This window comes from Muscardinus avellanarius, assembly GCF_963383645.1.
Source record: "Muscardinus avellanarius genome assembly, chromosome: 8".
Taxonomy (NCBI): domain Eukaryota; kingdom Metazoa; phylum Chordata; class Mammalia; order Rodentia; family Gliridae; genus Muscardinus; species Muscardinus avellanarius.
In genome coordinates, this window is record NC_137794.1 from 101,196,427 (window position 1) to 101,216,679 (window position 20,253).

General features: G+C 44.4%; 1 protein-coding gene across 1 annotated transcript in view; it reads left to right on the plus strand.

The window, feature by feature from the left end:
* The window catches only part of UST (uronyl 2-sulfotransferase), a gene marked incomplete at both ends in the record, with an annotated part of 307,272 nt that overhangs the window by 260,365 nt on the left and 26,654 nt on the right, over nt 1-20,253 (plus strand). Inside the window, one exon of the mRNA XM_080700246.1 lies at nt 167-324. Coding sequence (XP_080556372.1) covers nt 167-324 — 158 coding nt within the window. The remainder of the gene's footprint in view (nt 1-166; nt 325-20,253) is intronic.

Consider the following 20,253-nt stretch of genomic DNA (forward strand, 5'->3'; position numbering starts at 1 on the left):
AACCAGAAGGAAGGGCCTGGACCAGGCCACACCCAGGCTGCTTAAAAGGAAATCAGATGTGGCCTTAGGCACATGGGGGCAGGAGGGCAGAGGGATGCACATTCTGCGTGTGGTTGCGCATTGCAAAAATGAATCTGCTCTTAAGACGATGTTCGTTTCCATCCAGGGAGCCCGGGGAGTGGGCCCTGGAACGCGCCAAGCTGAACGTGAATGAAAACTTCCTGCTCGTGGGGATTCTCGAGGAGTTGGAAGATGTGCTGCTTTTACTGGAAAGATTTTTACCTCATTACTTCAAGGGTGTGCTCAGCATCTACAAGGACCCAGGTAACTCCATCCACAAGCAAGCCCTTTTCCAGGGGAGGGCTGTGTCTTTCCAAGGGCTACTCACCTTGGAAAGGACTGAGGATAGAAGGCGTGGAGCGGTCTCCTGTGTCCCTGAAGGGCTGTTCCCGTGGTCTGCAAAGGAAGGTGAGACCCATGGGCTGTTGATTCTGAAACCTCGAGCTGCAGGTCTCACACAAACTCACACCATGCGTGAAGTCTCCAGGGTTCTGCTTATCCCCATGGAAACTGAGATGGCCAGCCTTCTCCATCAGCCTGGTCCTGAGCCTGTGGCTGGGCTGAACAGGTGTGGCCACAGCTGGAGCCACCGATGGAAACATGGGCATCACTGAGATGTCCTTGTAATGAAGCCGACTTGCCCTGTGCCATTTGACCAAGGCTCTCCAGCATGTAAAATCCCTACAGAAGACAATATAGAGCCACAAGTTGAAAATACAATTAAGATTTATTCTAACAAACTGAAGGGTTCCCAGATAGAAGCAAGAAGTAAGAGGTAGCAGAGCAATTACAAGGGCGACCCATGGTCTCATTGGTAATATAATTACTTTCAGAAAGCTCTCTTTATTTTCTTCTCATTCTTACTTTAGCTTAGAAGAAAGATACACAACTTTGCTTGGTATCCCCCCCAACAAAACCCCAGCACAATATTCTCCTTAATTTACAGCTGCTTCTGCCAGCCTTGCAAGCTTATTGGCCAATCTGTTTCTGGTTAGTATTTGTTGTCCTGAGACGGGAGGTGGCATTCTGCCTTCTAGAAATAAGGAGCAGTCGAAAGAGTCCCAAATGCAGCTGAACAGAGACCGCGAGCCATTCCCGAGTCACGTGTGGGTCCCGAGCCCCGTTCCACTGGTCTTTGCCTGGAGGGAGCCTTGACTCAGTCCCTCGGGGGACTCTGTCACCATTAGCAGTTTGCTGGAGAAAGATAGATGGCTGGTGGGCACTACCTTAGTCCCTTGGAGATCAAATCCAATTTACCTGCATGTAGGAGCATCCCTGAAGCCACAAGGTGCGCCCTGCAGGTGCGTCTCCTCAACAGGAAATATGGTTTGGATCTCTAGAAGCATAATAAACCTTAAATAGCTGGTTTTTTGAAACTGGGACATTCTTTGCCCTTTTAACAGTAAGCAATTTAAGGGCTTTACAAAGCTCCGCTGTGTCTGAATTTTAGTTCTATAAAACAATATGAACTCTACTCTTTGTGCGAGGGGAATTCTTATCCTGAATTAGACTTCCATGAAGGTAAAAGGTTTATGTTAGTCATTGCTCTTTTTCCCCTTGGGTTTTATCTTGTAGTGTGTGTGTGTGTGTGTGTGTGTGTGTGTGTGTGTGTGTAAGATAAACATTGTGTGCATGATACACAGTATGAGATAAAGGGTTAACTGAATCTTAGGACGCATCATTATCAAGTAGAATGAACATACTCTTCTCAGCGTTTGGGAATAGGACCAATGACTCATCATTAGAGTCCCCTTCCACATGGGATCTGGTGTGGATACCATTCCCAAGATGCATCATGACCCCACCATGGCGGTTTAGACCCAGTAATTTAGATGAAGACATTTGTATCTTTGTTCTTCTTAAATACATATAAACCACGAACAAAAGGCTTATCACAAATTCTCCTCTTACATGGTCATATTAAGTCATTTTGACTCCCTACCTTCTTCACTTAAATATTAATGTGACATCTCAGAAAATGTTCAATCCCTGGCACTGCAAAACAAAAGACAAAAAATTTTAAAGCAAAATTGTATAAATTAGTAGGCTTAGAGTACAGAGAAAGGAAGAACTAAAATAGGAGAAACTTAGGGGCTTAGGGACCCTATCATGTAGAGTAACTGACCATGTAAAATACTGAATTAATATGCAAATTCCCCACTTTCCATTTTTCTTTGGTGTTGGCTCTGTTGCTGAAGAAAACGCAGGTGCATACTGATTTTCAGTAATCCTTCTCTAGCATTACTAAAAACATGTGCACCCTTTTCATAACTGAGGAGACAGCACTAGCAATGGCTATTGGGGGAACTAGTGAAAATAGTAATGTCTGCTAGTTAAATGGGTTGTCATTTACTTTAGATTGCGATGATATTTGTTACTATTTTCAAACTAGTTTTACTTGTTCCACTACCCTGCCATATAGAAAAATTAATAACCTTTCCTAAATAATAGCAGCTTGACTGTTTCATCCTCTGTTTATTTCCTGCAAAAAGATATGCTTCCTCAAGTAAATCTCTGCCCAAAAATATTTGAGATACTTTGTCATTAGGAATTTTTTTAAATGAGTTATTTTATAATAATATTTGCATTTTGTGGAAACCCCAGCCAGTGTATCTCAGATGACATTTATGACAGTAAGTACTTCATATGAAATAAACATTATTATTTTAACATGATAGATAATCAAGAAAATATGTTCAGGCGTTCTTACCAGCCACAGGCTGAGGCAGATATGCAGGAGTGAGCGCTCAGAAAACTCTGCCCAAGACAGGACGTGAACTTGAGTTAAGAGAACCATGGCCCAAGCAGTCTTTCCTGGGGAAGAGCAACCTCGCTGTATAACATACACCGTCCCATTTTTTTATCGATCTCTGTTACATTTGCTCATTACTTACCTCCTCTGAAAGATAAGAAGAAATTAAAGCCAGCCCATAGAAGCTAAAAGATGGATCCACAGTCATCTACCAAAATGTGAAAGAAAGGGGAAAGATTCAGATATTTCTGAACTCTGGGCATCAATATATTCATGAATACTCTTTTTAACTCTTAAAAAGTTAACATACTTTGAACTATCAATATTTTCAGTCATAAATTTTAGGAACTAAAATAGTAATGGTTATAAAGGCCATAATAAACAAGCAAAAGAGTTGAAGGCATGAAATGTGAGTATTTGTGATAGGAACAATAATACATCTCTTCCAAACCCTAGGCTAGGTCAGTGACTGAGCCATCCTGGTTTAGTGGTGCCACCTAGCATGCACACATGGAACTGTGTGACCTAATATTAACCCATTACCTTCCTCCTTCATCTGGGACTTGAAAACTCACTTATCTAAACCTTTTTACCTCGAGCAGGGCATAGTGGCACAGACCTGTAATCCCAGAGACTCAAGAAACTGAAGCAATAGGATGCAAGTTCAAGGCCAGCCCTGGTGACTTAGCAAGACCCTATCTCAAAAAATAAAAAGGGCTGGGGATACAGCTCAGTCATAGAGCTCCACTAGGTCTATTCCTTTCTGTATGGGAAGTACTTTAGAAATAGAGAGAGAGAGAGACAAAGAGAATGAACATGAATCCTTTGACCTTGTGTTTAAAATACTTTGTTACTAACATTACATTTGTATTGATTCTCAACTTATTTTTATTACAGAAGTAAACAGTGGTGCCACAGTAGAGAACTCACTAGACAGTTGTCTCCATTACAGTTGTAAACAGTGGTATCGTGATAGTGTGTGTTTCTCACCTGTTAAAAACAGAAATGTGGAACAAACTCCAAACAAATTACTTAAATGCTAACTTTGCATATTCAAACTTATTTATAAGATTAATGCTTTTTTAAAATGAGGTCTTATTTTTTTGTTGTTGTTTTGGTGTTTTTTTTGGGGGGGGTTGTTTTTTGTTTCAGGGGGGTTTGTTTTGTTTTGTTTGTTTTGTTTTGGTGGTACTAGGGTTCCTGGAAACCCTTCTACTCCAGGCTACCTCTGGGCTATACTCCAGACCTATTTTATATTTTTATTTGTAAACAGGGTCTCTTAAGCCAAAGCAGCTGGCTTCGAACCTGCATGATCCTCCTGTCTCTGCCCCCCAAGCTTGGGGATTACAAGCGTGCGCCACCACGCCTGGCAAATGAGGTCTTATTTTTAATGAAATTTTTATCTTAAGCAAAACCTTTAAGATGCCGTTCTTTTAAAACTTTCTGTATGCAAATTACTTTAGAGCAGTAAGGTAATGAATTGTTCATCTTTGTCCAGCAGGTGGCGCAGTCTGTCCATTTTTTAAGGCACTAACAATGGTGTCAATGGTCTCAATACAACTCCGCATATGCAGACAGGAATTTATACGTCTGAACACAGATGTACAATTATGCCTAATTTGGGGCCTAAAATGGGGTCTTAATTTTTCAGAAATATTCTAAATTCAGTTGATTGTAGTCATCTAAACTGCATTTCATGAGAGCCAATGGCAGTGGAGGGGAGGGGGCAGGGTTTTGCAGTAACTAAGTTTATGTGAGTTAAGAAGTATAGTTATATAGGTAATTCTGGTTTTATTTATCATTCTACAAAGCCTGGATTAAACAGGTAGGTGTGTGTGTGTGTGTGTGTGTGTGTGTGTGTGTGTGTGTGTGCATGTGTGTGTGTGTGTGTGTGTGTGTGTGTGTACACTCATCCATGTTCAAACAACTAGGTTCCCTATTATATAGCAGTTATATCTGAGTCACATTTGGAGCACAAAACCAGTAAAAGTTTCTAAGCAATAATTATTTACATAGCAATTTGCAGCTTGTAAAGCACTTTCATATTTGACTCTTAAATGAATCCTCTGAAGTTGGAGAAGCAAATATTCTTTTTCTCATTTCCTACACAAGGAAGCCAAGCTTCAAAGAGGCTGAACAACTTGCCCATGGTCACCAGATCCCACTGGACAGCACCGTTGTCCTATGTGAGAGAGTGAGCCACCACAAGACACCATAAACTTGTGACCCTCTCGTCCTTATGTTTAGTCACTAATTCAGAGTTAGCAGGTATAACTCAGAGTTAGCATTCATAATATATATTGCAGTCAAAGGTGAAAGCCTAAAAATAAAATTAATAGATGGTTTCTATTTAATGTATGGTCTGGGCAAAAAGAAACAGAAGTTCAGAAATCATATTAGGGACTGACTGGATGTATAGCTCAGTGGTACAGCACTTGCCAAGCATGTGCAAGGCCCCAGGTTGATCCCTATCTCTCTCTCTCTCTCTCTCTCTCTCTCTCTCTCTCTCACACACACACACACACACACACACACACACACACACACACACAAGATAAAAAAGAAAGAAGGAAAAGAAAAATCATCATAGATCACCAGTATGTTTTCTTAGCCAGTGTGAGGTAATCCCCACAGAAGAAAGTAATTTTGAAAATTTGATATCATTCTGGTGGGATGTGGGGAGACAGGGAACAGAAGTGTTAGATCCTTAAAATGGCATCCAAAAATCTAATCAGCAGCATATAACTTTCAACTGCAGGTATTCGGCAATAGCTAAGAATTAACACATAACATAAAAATTCTTTTAAATTAACTCCTGAAAACTTGGGGCAAAGAATAGAAAACATTTTCCTGATGGGAACCCTGTAAGCAAATACTGATAGCGTTACTTCCTAGATGTGTTTAATTTATTTTGTGAAAGTTTACATTGCAGTGTTATACATATACTTTTGACACGTTCCCACTATTGTTGTTTGTTTTACTGGAAATAATAATTGCCTTGAATTGTATTATTTTTAAAATATATTCTTCACTTGCTTTATTAATTTGCTCTGGCCTTGAGACCATCCCTCCTCCAGGAGAAAGCATCACCAATTTTATTATGTGAGATTAACAGGGGAAAAGGGACTTAACTTACTGACATTGATTTCCTAATGACTTCACAAAAATATTTTCCTTCCGAGAAAACTATTATTTGAATCACAAACAGGATTTGAAAATACCAGAAAAACTCAGTAAAGGCGTTGGGCAGGTGTAAATGTGTTTGGGCGCTGTAGCTGCCAGCCCTGGGGCAGGGTGCTGTAACGATGAAGACCACCGTAGACTGCAGCTGGCGCTCAGTGGTAGAGCACTTGCCTAGCACGTGAACATCCTGGGTTCCATCTCCAGTACCATTTTTTAAAAATTAAGCAAGTGGCCAAAAGCCATCACAATGGGGCTGAGGGGTAGGGCCGAGGACAACCTAGTGGAGACATTTGCACAGGGCCCTATCGGGAGCATAGGAGTGAGCGGGTACATGTGAAAATGAGCACCTTAGGCAGAAGTAGACGACATGAGCATTGGCCCAGCCTACACTGGGTCATGTCTGCTGACCCTGCCTCCCTGAGCTGGGTCCCACAATTGCCCCCAGGCTCGGTCACCCTGCTGTGTAGACCATCCTGCCCAATGCAGGAGCAGGACCCACAGCCTCAGCTCTTTCTCTGATTCACTCATGCCAATCCCAGAAGCAGCAGCCAAGCCACAGCCGCCCCAGCGCCATGTGACACCCTCCCCTTTCCCTGCCCTCTTCCCATCTTGACCACCACGAAGCTCTTATTTCCCAAGAGCATGTCAGTCATTCCCCCCAGGTTCCATGATTCCCTGCTCAAGTGCTTCCTCCCACCTGGAACCCCACCACCCTCCAACCTGCCCACCCATGGACTCCTGCTGGCCTTGAGTGGCCTGCACTGATCTCTGGGGTACCACTTCTTCAAATGCCAGCCAGCGCGACCTGCCCGATGGCTGAGGTGTCCTGTGCCCCCCAGCATCATTCCCATCCTGTTCCCCAGCACCGCCTGACCCAGGCCTGAGCTGTTTCCCAGCACTGTGCCCCGGGAGACCTCAGGATCATCCCTCCATGCTGGTTCCTCCACCCACGCACCTTGATCAGTCTCCCCCTGGAGAGCCCCTGATGCCCCCCACTGATCCCTGCATCTAGACTGGGGGTGTTCTGTTTTCCCTCCTGTGATTCATTTCCCTGGATGAGAAGCTGGTGAATGACATCCGAGGTGAGGTGGCGGCAACGATGACCGTCTGTGCTTACAGGAGACTTTCTTCTGCTGTAGAATTCAGCCACCTCTAATAGGAGCCGTTTTCAGTTGTGCTGACAGCAATATGCTTTGCATTGAGTAAGAGTATGACTGGGGGTGGAATTAGTCACCAAAACTTTCAAATTCCAGACTTTCCTGCTAACTCCACAAAGCTGAACTGCTTCTAAAGTTGGGGCAGAGCTGAGAGATCTGACCCCAGGGGTAGATAGTCGACCTCTCTAGTGGACTTTGGAGCTTCCTGCTCTTTCATGCCTAAAGCATCAAGGTCCCTGTCTGCCCAGGGATTAGTGTGGTGATGTGGAAGGAGCCCCAGACAAGGGACTTCAGAGCTGTCTCTGTGTCCTTGGCACACGGCCTGACCTCCCTCACAGTCTTTGCTTAGGAAATCCACCCCCAGCTGGGGTGAAACACAGTCCTTACCCATCTTACATGACTCAACCCTCTACAATGGAAGCTTCTATTTTTATCCAGCTTAATCTTTTTCAAATAGAAATATCATTTTTGATCTGTATTTTTAATGTCTCAGATACCTTATGAACATATCTGGCCTCCTCAATCTTGCAGAGAGTGCCAGATTGTGAGAAGAACACCTACCGTGAAAAGCTAGGAACATACCGTGCATATCACGTTGGCGTGTCTTTGCGTGGCTGCTGTGGACTCTCTTAAGTACATCCATTTCACTGCCCACAAACGCATAGAGCGAGCCACTGGTGCAGAGAGGAGAGCTGTGCTTGTTCAGGGGGTTTTGTACGCTCTGCAGGTGGCTCCAGCCTCCCCAGTCTTTCTGCGTGCCTCTGCACGCTTGCATTGCCGCAGCCACACACGACTGAACTGTTTCGAAGCACTTATCCTTAGACTCTTCCTTCCTTGTTCTTAACTGCATTTATTAAAGAAACACATGTATACAGCTAAAATCAAACCGTACCAAAAGATATGTAATTTACAAAGCAGTCCTTCCTATTCCAACCCTCCCCGTGGAATCTGACTTCACAGAGCTGGTCTCTTTCAGCAAATGCTGTCTTCCGGTCATCACCCTAGTTGTTACTAGTTTCCACGGCTACCATTTCTTGAGTTATTTAAGACTTTGATTCTCTTATTCCACCACCCTTTCCTCTCCTTTCTCTCTCCATCCTCCTTATATGGTTAGAATGGCATTTTAGAAACATGGCCTCTGTCTACTTTACTTCCAACTATTTACGTTGTGTTTGCTCCTAATCCAAGTAGCACATCATGGTTTTGTGTTACTTCTTGCACAACTTTTTGTTTTTTCTGGAATCAATTAGTGCTTTTATAAAAATTTGCTTAGATTTGTACCTATCAACATTTTTATAGGTGCCATTAGATCTGTTGCATCAATATTATTTTTAGTATGATTTCAGTGGTTTCAGATGTTGGTTCTATCTCCCTCCCCCAAGTCCCCCCCCCCCTTTGCACCCAGAGCTCTCTAACCTCCTGCTTCTCTTTGGACTCAGTGCTCACTCCGCTCCCCACACGGCTCCATTGCAACTCTGCTCTACCATGTTTCACTGTTGGATATCTGGTTTCCTGATTCTCATGGACCCTGTTTTTCAACTCAGAACTCTTTTTACTTCAAGATGTTACCAGATTACTTCCTAATAAAAGGTACATGGGAAGTATCTTAGCCCATTTTCTGCTGCTATAACAGAATACCACAAATAGATAAATTATAAGCTACAGAGGTTTATTTGTAACAGTTCTAGATTTATTTCTCTTACAGTTCTGGCCTTTTATTGCTTCATAGCATGCAGAGGTATCACATGTTACGAGTGAGGAGGGAGGAGATAGAGGAGACTGCCGTCCTCCCCCATTCATCAGCAGCCCTCTCTGGAGATAACTTATGCACGCCCCAAATAATGACATTAATCTGCCACCTGGTAAAGACCCTCACCTCTCAACACTGTTAAAATGGTAAATGCATTTCAATATAAGTTTTGGAAGGAACATTCAAATCCTAGCAGGAGGTAAATTTTTTTTTGAGTCACCAAATGTTTGAAAAGTTTGGTATTCTGCTGTCTCACTTGATTACCAGTTTGGCTCAGTATGGATTCTCAGAGCCACATCCCAGGGGCACGGGAATTTGTTCAGTTTTCCCACTGAAATATCCCCTGAACATCTGCGCTGGGGATGGGAAATGAAATGGTGAGGAGAACAGAGGATGCATCTGGTTGCTGTTGTAGGAACAGGAGCCAAAGGTCCACATGCACCAGTCACCAAATTGGGCTTATACATTCCATTCCTCGTGTCTTTTCTCCTCCCCACCTCACCCTGCCCCCAGCTATCATTTCTTGGAATTTTTCTTGTATTGTTTGATTGATGATTTTAGCACCACCATTTTCTCTGTTTTGTTTCTGGGTTTCTTTTAGTGGTCAGATAATTGAACTCATAGATTTATTCTTTCTCTGTGCTTTTTTTTCCTCTCTAAATTTTTATTTCTTCAACTTTTTCCCTCTGGAAAAATTCCTCCATTTGTATTCCAATCAGTCTTTTGAATTTTCTCTTTGCCAAGAACTAAGTTTTTTCTTTTCTGCTTACATAACATCTTGTTCTTGTTTATAGGTTACAATATCATCTTAAAGCTCTGAAAATTATGGATGTTATTTAAAATGTTTTCATCTATTCCTTGTATTATCTCTGTTTGCCCTAGGTTCCTTTTGGCTTCTGTGGTTGGTTTGGACCTCACTTTTTCAGTCCAAAATCTTTCACCTAAGGATAAGACCATTTTTAAAGAGCTGGTTGAAGGTGTTGTGTGATGGAGAAAACTTATTGACTAATGGTTATCGCTTTAAGATGATCAAGCAGCAACAGAAGTCTTATTTCTATTTTTTAGAATTTTTATATATACCTTTATTGGTGCATTATAATTATACATCATAGTGAGATTCAAAACAGTATAATCACGCCGGGCGTGGTGGCGCACCCTTGTAATCCCCGCGCTTGGGAGGCGGAGACAGGAGGATCACGCAGGTTCGAAGCCAGCTGCGCGCGCTGGCTTAGGAGACCCTGTTTCCAAATAAAGATGTAAAAATAGGTCTAGGAGTGTAGCCCGGAGGTAGAAGGGCTTCCAGGAACCCCAGTACCAACAAAAAACAAACAAACAAACAAACAAACAAACAAAAAAAAACGGTATAAGCACACGTGTACATCACTGTGGGAAAACATTCATTAATGACCCTAGGTCTTTTTCTCTTGAGTTTTCTCAGCTTTTCCTCCAAACATCTGCCTTGGGGAGTGAAGTAGAGTAGAAGGCAGGAGGCTGCATCTGGGTGCTGCTGTAGGAACAGGAGCTGAAGATCCATATAGGATGCACCAGTCACTGAATTGTTCTTATTTCAGCCCCTGTGCCTCCTTTTCTCTCCTCTCCTTTGGGTTAGCAAATCCATTTGGAGCCTCTGCCCCAGTTCTCTGGAGACTAATTTGTGTGTGTGTGTGTGTGTGTGTGTGTGTGTTACTGGGGTTCCTGGAAGCCCTTCTACCTCCGGGCTACACTCCCAGACCTATTTTATATTTTTGAAACAGGGTCTCTTACGCCAGCGCGGCTGGCTTCGAACCTGCGCGATCCTCCTGTCTCTGCCTCCCAAGCGTGGGGATTACAAGCGTGCACCACCACGCCCGGCCTCTGGAGACTAATCTTAATATAGCCTGCTGCCAGACTTTGGAGCCCCCTCCCCCAAAAAAAAGAACAGGAAGGGGAGCATTGTGAGAGACCTGGCAAGGGCAGCTGGAGGAGTTTGCTGCATACCAGACTTCTCACCTCAGGCCAGCTCTCCCCTGGGGGACACCTGGTCCTGCCCCTTCTCCATCTTTCTCAGCTGGATGAGCTGGTCGTGATCAGCGTTCCCTTCTGCCAACACTTCAAACGCTCTTTATCTGCTCAGCTAAGTCAGATGTGCGCCTCCTCCTGCATCTCCCAGAAGTTGGCGAGGTCTGCCTTCCACAGGCATCCTTCTCCAGCTCTCTGTCCTTGGAGTTTTGCAATTTTTTTATACAATTATGATTCTTTTCCTGCCATTTTTGGACTTTTTCAAAGAAGAGTCTTTAAAGGCAAGTAATGAGCCCACTACATTGAACTGGGACTCTCCTAACTGCCTGAATTTAAGGTTCCTTAGCCAGGTTTGTGTTCACAGCTCCTCACTAGATCCGTGTGTCTTTCTTTCATGTGCTATTGACCTGGCCACTGTTGCCAAACACACTGCAGTGTCCCAGCCCCCAGTGTCCATATCTTGAGAGGATAGAACTGCTAAAATTTCAAAAGCAAAACAAAAACAAGGTTCTTTAATGGTAATGTATTGATTACATCCTCTTGTAGTTTTACTGAATGATATTGCCATGAGGAGGCTCCCAACTACCATATTTTAGAAATTACCAGCTGGGCGTGGTGGTGCACGCTTATAATCACAGCATCAGGGAGGCTGAGACAGGAGGATCACAGTTCACAAACAGGCTCAGCGACTACTTAGTGAGGCCCTTTGCAACTCAGTGAGACTCTGTTTCAAAATAAAGAATAAAAGCCAGGCGTGGTGGCTCACGCTTGTAATCCCAGCATCTGGGAGGCTGAGACAGGAGGATCACAGTTCGCAGACAGCCTCAGCTACTATTTAGTGAGGCTCTTTGCAACTCAGTGAGACCCTGTTTTCAAAATAAAGAATAAAAAACAGGGCTAGGGGTGTAGCTTGGAGGTAGAATGCCCCTGGGTTCCATCCCCAGTACAGCAAAAAGAAAAACATAAAAAAGAAATTACCTAAGGCATGTCAGTACCACGTTGGAGGTCTCTTGGGGGAGACCTTATCATTTAAATAAATGATACAATGTGATTAAAAAAAAAAAAGACACTCCTCCAGGCAGAGGCAGCATGCATGACCATTTGGAGACACTATTGGGAGTTGGTAGGAAAAGGCCTGTTTCCTGTGCTTTAGGTGTCCTCCTGGAGGAATGCCTTCGCTACCATAGGCAGGGACAGTGGCGAAGGCTTCAGGGCCAGAGAGTTGAGACCCTCGGTCGTTCCATGAGCCCTGTCTATTGGCTGATGTGCAGAAGAAAAAAGAAGCCACGGAAGGGCCCGGGCCGCAGCTGCTTGAGTAGCAGTAGCAGCGGCTCGTGTAACAAATGTGTCATGACCAACGCAAACAAAAGCCAGCGCTGAAATTCCAGCCACGCTCTGTCCAAGCCAGTTCAAAATCGTATAACCACTCGTTGGGAGCTTTTTTTCCCCCCTCTAAATATATTCCATATGAGCCGTGGTGTGGGCTGCCGGGATCTCCTGCATTCACTGGGAAAGCTGGTTTCAAAACCCAGACTGAAGGAAAGTAAGTCAGCAGGAAAGGAGCTGAAAGAAAACCCAGAGGCACAGGTGTGAGGCGGGGGATGCCCAGCCGGGGTGCCCCTGGAGGAGGCTAGGAATCTGACACTCTTCCTGGGAGACACAGAAGGAAGGGTCCTTGTCTGGGATCATGTCCCAGCAGAGCGCCTGTGGCCCTGGCGGCCCTGGCCACAGCTGGGCACCAACTCTGCAATCTGATCCCTGGACCCCTGCTCCCAGCCCACTGCGAGATAAGGGCAGAAATTGAGAATGAGCAATGAAACTTTTATGGTAATTTAGCATGGCCACGATCATTTCTCTAACAATGTCTTTGCTGCAGTTTACAACAAAGAGATGGATTGTGAAGGCAAAGGCAGAGGCTGCTTGAAAGCTTTGCTGTAGATTGTCCGATGTCTGGGCACCCCAGTTCAGCCAGTAAGAAGGCTGTCCAGTTAGCAAGGCCTTGTGTCCAGTTCCTCAGGGCCTTGTGGCCCGTGAGACGCCATGACTCTTCCATATGGTTTCACCCTCTTGCCTCAGAGTTCAATCCCATGCTAGCCCATAGCAAGACACCCAAGCCAACGAGATGATCCCTTCCTAGATCTGTTTTTATCTAAATTGAAAATGGCCATGCCTCGCGGGATACAGTTTTTACACTTAGCAGAGACCCTTAAGATTGATGGCCCACTTATTCTCGCCTCTTTTAAGGGTAGCATTATAGCATTAATCCTCCCCTTCAATGTATTGAAGTCCTAATCTCCTGAACCTGCAGAGATGACTGTATTGTGGAAATAAGGTGTTTACAGATATAATTAAGCTGAGATCATACTGGATAGGGGCACTAATAACTGGTGTCCTCATAGGGAAAGAGAGATTGAGAGACACGGGAATGATGTCGTGTGAGGACGGAGGCAGAGATTGGCGTTATCCTGCCATAAGCCAAGGAACTATAAGGATTCTGGAGCCCACTAGAGGCTAAAGAGGCAGGAAGGGTTCTTCCTAGAGGGGAATGTGGTCCTGCTGACCTGTTGAATTTGGACTCCCAGTATCCAGCACTGTGAATCATTTCTGTTGTCTTAAGCTACCTACTGTGTGGCGATTTGTTAGAACAGCCCTAGGAAACTAACACAGGTGGAGACCCTCTCTGTCTCCATTTCTTGATGAAGACCTGGAAACTCAGAGGCCGTAGGATCTGTCTGCTTCCGTCATGGCTAGCACATAGCAGGGCCTGGATTTCAACAAAGGGCATTGGCTTCAAAGACGAGCCTTGTCCTTTATACCAGCTCACCCCTCTTTATCGGAGGAGGGAACTGGGGACAAAGAGCAGTCTCACATTTGGGGAAAGCTGAATTAGTGATTTTACAGTGTTGCAATGAAATATGATGAGCCCATTGGAGTTTTATTTTGAACAATGTTAATAACATTGGAAAATACTCAAAAACACAATGGAAAACTCAAACACAATATTACATATAGTTATTTTTCTGGTTTGGTTTGGTTTAGTATGGTACCAGGAATTGAACCTAGGGGTAATCTACCTCCAAGCTACACCCCCAGCTATTTTTATTTCTTTTTTTTTTTTAAACAGGGTCTCACTAAGTTGCAGACACTGGCCTTGAACCTATAATCCTCCTGGCTCCACCTCCCAGGTACTGGCATTACAGGCATGTGCCACAACACTCAACACAAGTTATATTGCACAAAATGCGTATGTGTTTATAGCACACACTCACAAGTATGCACATGGATTGTAAGCACATGCATACACACAGTCTGCTCAGGAGAATAAACTGAAAGCCAAAACACCAGTTTTAACTTTTAATTGTGGATGTGGATTTTTTTAAATATATTTATCTATTTAGTTATTTAGTTTGTGGTACTAGGGAATGAATTCAGGAGCATTCTACCTCTGAGCTAAACCCCCAGCCCTCTAAATGTTTTGTTTTGAAACAGTCTTGCTAAGTTGGTAAGGGTCTCGCTAAGTTGCTGAGGCTGACCTCAAACCTACAATCCTCCTGTCTCAACCTCCCAAGTACTGAGATTACAGGCATGTGCCACCATGCCCGGCTGTGGTTGTAGATTCTGCTAGTTGATTTTCTCCTACAGACTTTTTAGTATTCCCTGTTTTTACTGTTCACCAAGAGTCAGAGCCAGGCTCAGTGAAGTACACTTGTCTATCTTCAGCATTCTTGCAGCCATAATCCAAAGATCTGACCACATCACATAGAGGAAAGAAGATTTTTTTTTTAATTTTTTGGTGGTACTGGGGGTGGAACCCAGAGGCTTTCTACCCTGGGCTATACTCCCAGACCTATTTTATATTTTATTTGGAAACAGGGTCTCACTAAGTTGCTGAGAGCCTCACTAAGTAGCTGAGGCTGGCTTTGAACCTGTGCGAACCTCCTATCTCAGCCTCCCAAGTGCGGGGATTACAAGCGTGCGCCACCACGCCAGGCAGAAGATTTGTTTTCTTATGGTTTTGAACTGAGTCCATGTGGGGCTGGGGTCCATGGATCTCGGGGTATGTCGGAGGAGGAGCACATGGTGGTCTGTGCTTTTCTTTATTTTTATTTTTTCAGTACGGGGGATTAAACCCAGGGACATTCTACCTCCAAGCTACAGCCCCAACCCTATGGTTTCTTTCTTTCTTTCTTTCTTTCTTTCTTTCTTTCTTTCTTTCTTTTTTTTTTTTTTTTTTTTGTAGTACTGGGGTTCCTGGAAGCCCTTCTACCTCCAGGTTATACTCCCAGACCTATTTTTTATATATTTTTATTTGGAAACAGGGTCTCTTAAGCCAGCGCGGCTAGCTTCAAACCTGTGAGATCCTCCTGTCTCCGCCTCCCGAGTGCGAGGATTACAAGCGTGCGCCACCACACCCAGCATGGTTTGTTTCTTTTTAACAGAATTTCACTAAGTAGCTGAGGCTGACCACAACCTGTGATCCTCCTATTTCAGCCTCCCCAGTACTGGGGTTACAAGCATGCACACCACACCCAGCATGGTCTGTGCTCTTGACATCACAGGGGCCAGAAGCTGGAGCAAGAACAGGGTGAGGAGGAACCATATATCATCTCCAAGGCCACATCCCCAGGGGCCTCCCTGGGCCACACCCTACCAGCCTGCTGGGTACCACCCAGGGAAAGCCATCACAATGGATGTATCCACTTCTGGGATTACAACCCTCACAACTCAATTATATCAACCCTGAATACTAATAAATGAGCTCTTTACGGGACATTTATATCTAACCATAACAACCTGTAATCCTAGGGTCACAGGAGGCTGCGGCAGAAGGATCACAGGTTCGAGGCCAGCGCATTAGCAAGACCTTGTCTCAGAATAAAAAATATAAAGGGCCAAGGGTGTAACTCAGAATTAGAATGATTCTAGGTTCAATCCTCAATACTGCAAAAAAATGTTGGAACTGGTTCTCTTTACCGTCATCCTCTCTCCTTTCAGATTCCACTGCCTGGCAGAGTTTTGAACACACTATATAAAACACAATTACTGACTGAACGTATGTAGGACCCACCAGGAATCCCTCCCTATGTGGTCAGGTGCCCTCTTGTTGAGGAATAGTTAAGCATGAAAAAAAAATTTGCCAGCCAGGCACAGTGGCACGTGCCTATAATCCTAATATTTGGAAGACTGAGGCAGGAGGACCACAAGTTCGAGGCCAGCCTGGACAACTTAGTAAGACTCTGTCTCAAAGTAAAAAATTTTAAAGGACTGGGGATATAGCTCAGTGGTAGAGTACCTAGGGGTTTAATCACAAGTAACACACACACACACACACACACACGAGAGAGAGAGAGAGAGAGAGAGAGAGAGATAGACAGAGACATTTGCCACTGTTCTCTCTCTTCCGTACATCCCTGAGTCCTTCCAATTCTGATAGCTCACACTTCAGCTATAACAAAGTTAAATCACTTTTCAAACGGAGTCTTGAGGCCAGTTTTGTTTCATCTAATCACAGTATCATATAGTTTTACCATGGAATTTTAATTTTTGTTTGAGTCTTAGTTTCCAATATTTTTATTTGCTTTATTGTTTCCCCCCATCTACAATATCTCCACATACTCCCAGATAAGCATTAGAAAGCCAAAGTCCTGTTCAGTCGTTCAGTCAGTAAAGTCCTTCTATTCCTCCAGCATTTTGGTGTGTGTCCCCTGAATCACCGGCCACTTCTCCAGGTACTTTCTCCACACACAGATTTTTAAGGCACAAGATTTAAAAAGTCTGGTAAAGACCTTAAGGTCTCTCCTTACCATATCTCTGTCCATTTTCCCAGCCATCTTGCTCAGCCATCCACTCAGGAGAAACATCCCTTGGCCCATAGAACAACTGGGTCAGGATGTTCATCCTTGCACTGAGGTGTGTCCAGAGCATCCCCTAGGAGCCAGATGAGTACGTGGTATACTTAAGTGTGACCTTCCACGGTGAAACATAAGCAAAGTCTCTCCTTCCAGGTTGGCCCTGGAAAGGAAGCTTCCTCAGGAAGCTGGGCCGTTTATTTAAGACTGGTAGCATACTTAGTGTGCAGCAGTTCGTGATGATGGTCCCTGTCAGATGATGGTCCTTGTCTCTGTGACTGACTTCCTCCTACCCCCAGCCTCTTGCTGACCCTTGCCTCTGGGCTCCCCTGTAACCAGCTGGTGCGACTGTGGATGAAGAAGGCTTCCTCCATCCCAGTGAGCCATGGCTGGATGCTCCAGCAGAGGGCAGAGGGACCTGCGAGGGGAGTCACCTGGCTGTGCTCACTGTCCTCTGATGCCCTCTTCCTGGGATGGGAGCACCAGGCCTTCAGCTTAGTCACGAAGACTCCATCACGCCGAGGGAGGATGTTGATGCCATCTCTGGTTGCGGTGAAAGACACACATCTTGGCTTGGGTTTCTCTTCTTTCTTTATTCTCTTCCACAGCTGCAGAGCACAAGCAGGTCAAACCTTGCTCCTTGTCAGAAAATGAAGTTTCCCTGCAGCATCTCCTACTGCACTGTCCAGGGCAGATTCCCCAACTCCACGCCTGTCTCCAGACTTCCAGATCCCTCTCCAGGCTAACAGCTCTTGGCACCAGAGCATCCTCCTCCCAAACCTAGCTGTCCTGTGGTTTCCTCCCTCAGAGACCTAATAGATCATCCTAAAATCAAAAGGCATTTGCTGGTGACAGTGATGGTCAGATGATGATAACACTATCACTTTTCACACAGTGGGTAGTGAATAAAAATCATAGAGTTAATATCAAATGCATACACATTGATGAAGTGTTTTATTTGGACCACATAATTTAATCTGCAGAACAACCCAATGTCACGGGTACTTCCATTAATCCCATTTTACAGATAAGGAAATGAAAAGATATATGTGATATATCACTATTTATGAGGCAATTCCTTATGAAAAGAAATCATTTTGGTGACATTTTGTTACACATGTACTGATACATACGTTAAATGGCCTTTTAGGAGAACGTATGTTACTGTATTCATCCAAATCTGATGCTCTGAAAACACAGGAGGGCGACAGGAACTTCTCTTGGCCGTCAAGCAGGTCCACTGTTTTACATCTTTGGCTCGTCCTGCAGTTCATCACGTTACAGCCCAGGCAAACTCTGGTCCGCCTTGGGCTGAGGTGGTACACTGGAGGCCTCAGTCGCTTGCCTGAGGCCACACGGCACCAGGATTCAGACCCCGGTGTAGCTACTGCAGCAAATTCCAGCCTGTGAGCTGGGGGTCCTCCTGAGGTCTGACAGTCTGCTCCAAAGGAGGAAATCCTGTGTATATCTAGACATGGGACCATGCTGCTAAGAACAAGAGCTCTCTGAGGGGACTGGATTTTAATCAGACTTTTCGTCCTTCCTGCAAATGGTCCTATTTATACATCTGCTGTGCCCACAGAAGTTTCTAACTTAAAATATACCACATGGTATTCAGGGAACCCTTAAAATGCCCCATCACTGTCCTATTTATAGGGGAGAAAAATAATCCTGTGCCTGCTTTTTTGCTGGGAAGCAAAGAATTTGGGGATTTGCAGGGGCATTCCCATCCTCCACCCATCCTCCCCCACCCCAACAGGAAGCCTCCGTCTTTACCTTGGATCTGCAGCCTCCCTGGTCTGGTCTCTGGGAGCAGCCCCTCATGGGCAACATGTCTGTCCAGCTGCCTGAGGGCCTAACCCGCAGAGGAGGAGGGATGAGCCTTCATCTGGACAGGTGTGACGGAGGGAGAACACAGGAGGAGTCTTAACTGACTCTCGGTCAGGAGAACTGGCCCTGCAGACGGAGGCCGGCCATCCCCTTAGAGCCAGAATATAGTGCTGACACCAGATGGTGACGAAGTCTGGTATTTGTTCAGGGTGAAGCTTGGCTCTGCCACACTTCTAGATTTCCACATTATAGCCTGGGATATTGTTTGCCCAAGTATAATAGGGCATGGGAGTTGGTTCCTGGCATCGACCATGGAAGATTAGCTTACTTCCACCAACTCCGAATCGGCCCCAGTGGCTATCACAAAAGACCACACAACTCCCAGAGTGTCTATAAGTAGATACTAAACCACATGTGTTATTAGTCTTGATCTTAGACCATATTATTATTAACTTTGCTTTGGTTGAAAGGAGGCCCCATCATATTGTTAAAATAGACTTTCACAGCCTTTAAGTGACCAGGGTACGTCACTTTTAAGATGTTTTTCCAAAAGAAAATGTGAAATCCCAAATACATTTTTTTGGCTGAGTGGTCGGTTTTCGTGGTCCAGAGTCAAAAACTGTAACTTAATTCCTCGTAAAACTTAAATCAATTTCATGAAGGTTCTGCTAAACAGTTCCCTCTGTGCTGCCTGAGATTTCTACTAGTTCCTAATCCTCAAGAAATATTAGCATATTCTTTTAAAATGTCAATGCTTTTCCATTTCAAAAAAATCATCGTAGAATCTGACTTCTGTTGACATACAGTAGCTCGTTCGCAGCCTCAGTGATGGTCCTGTGGTTCTGGTTTCCTATTCTATCTCACTTTTTTTCCCCAAAATATCGGTGCACAATCGCATTGTCCACGTGCCAGTCTGAACAGCTTCTTCACGATGGTATATACATCTGTAGATTTCTACATTCTTATATCTTACCTTTTGAAGGTGATGAAGGTTGCTGGGAGTACTATTCAAACATCCATGTCCATAGGCCAAGGTTAATAAGAAATATGACCAATGCCATCCATGTCTCATTCGACCATGGGATTTATTGGTGAGATGGCGTCTGCTACATGCCTGTGGCTCCAGCTTAATACCACCAGAGACAAGAATGCTGGGCCCAGCTGGAAGGCGGTAACACATCTGGAGAGTTCCTAAAAAAGATCCAAGTCGTTTTCAAGTTTGCTTAATAATGTCTTCAGTAGGCTAATGTTTTGGGCACAAATAGACCAAACTTCTTCCAATAACACGTGCTTTGGATATCAGATTAATCTCGGGCAGGAAACACTTGCAAAAAGGAATCCACCCAAAAGAAAGAGGCCAACACGCCAGCATCAAAAGCTTATGTTTTGTTTTTACAAAATTGAAAGTATCTTACCCCATAGTGAGCACACATTGCCGAAATAATCAGTGTCCCAACTGTGCGCCAAATTTTGTAAGTTGATAAGCACCACTTTTTATTAGAAGTATAACTATTCCAGCACTGTTTTTATAATCCAGTGGTTTCAGATTCCAAGTGATTTAGGAATTCTTAAGGTCGATGCCCAGGACAGGGTCTTAAAAGTGTGGACAGGCTTTTCTGACTATTGTGGGATATCATGAGCCATTTGGGGCTCAGAAGTCTGTGTATTTGAAGT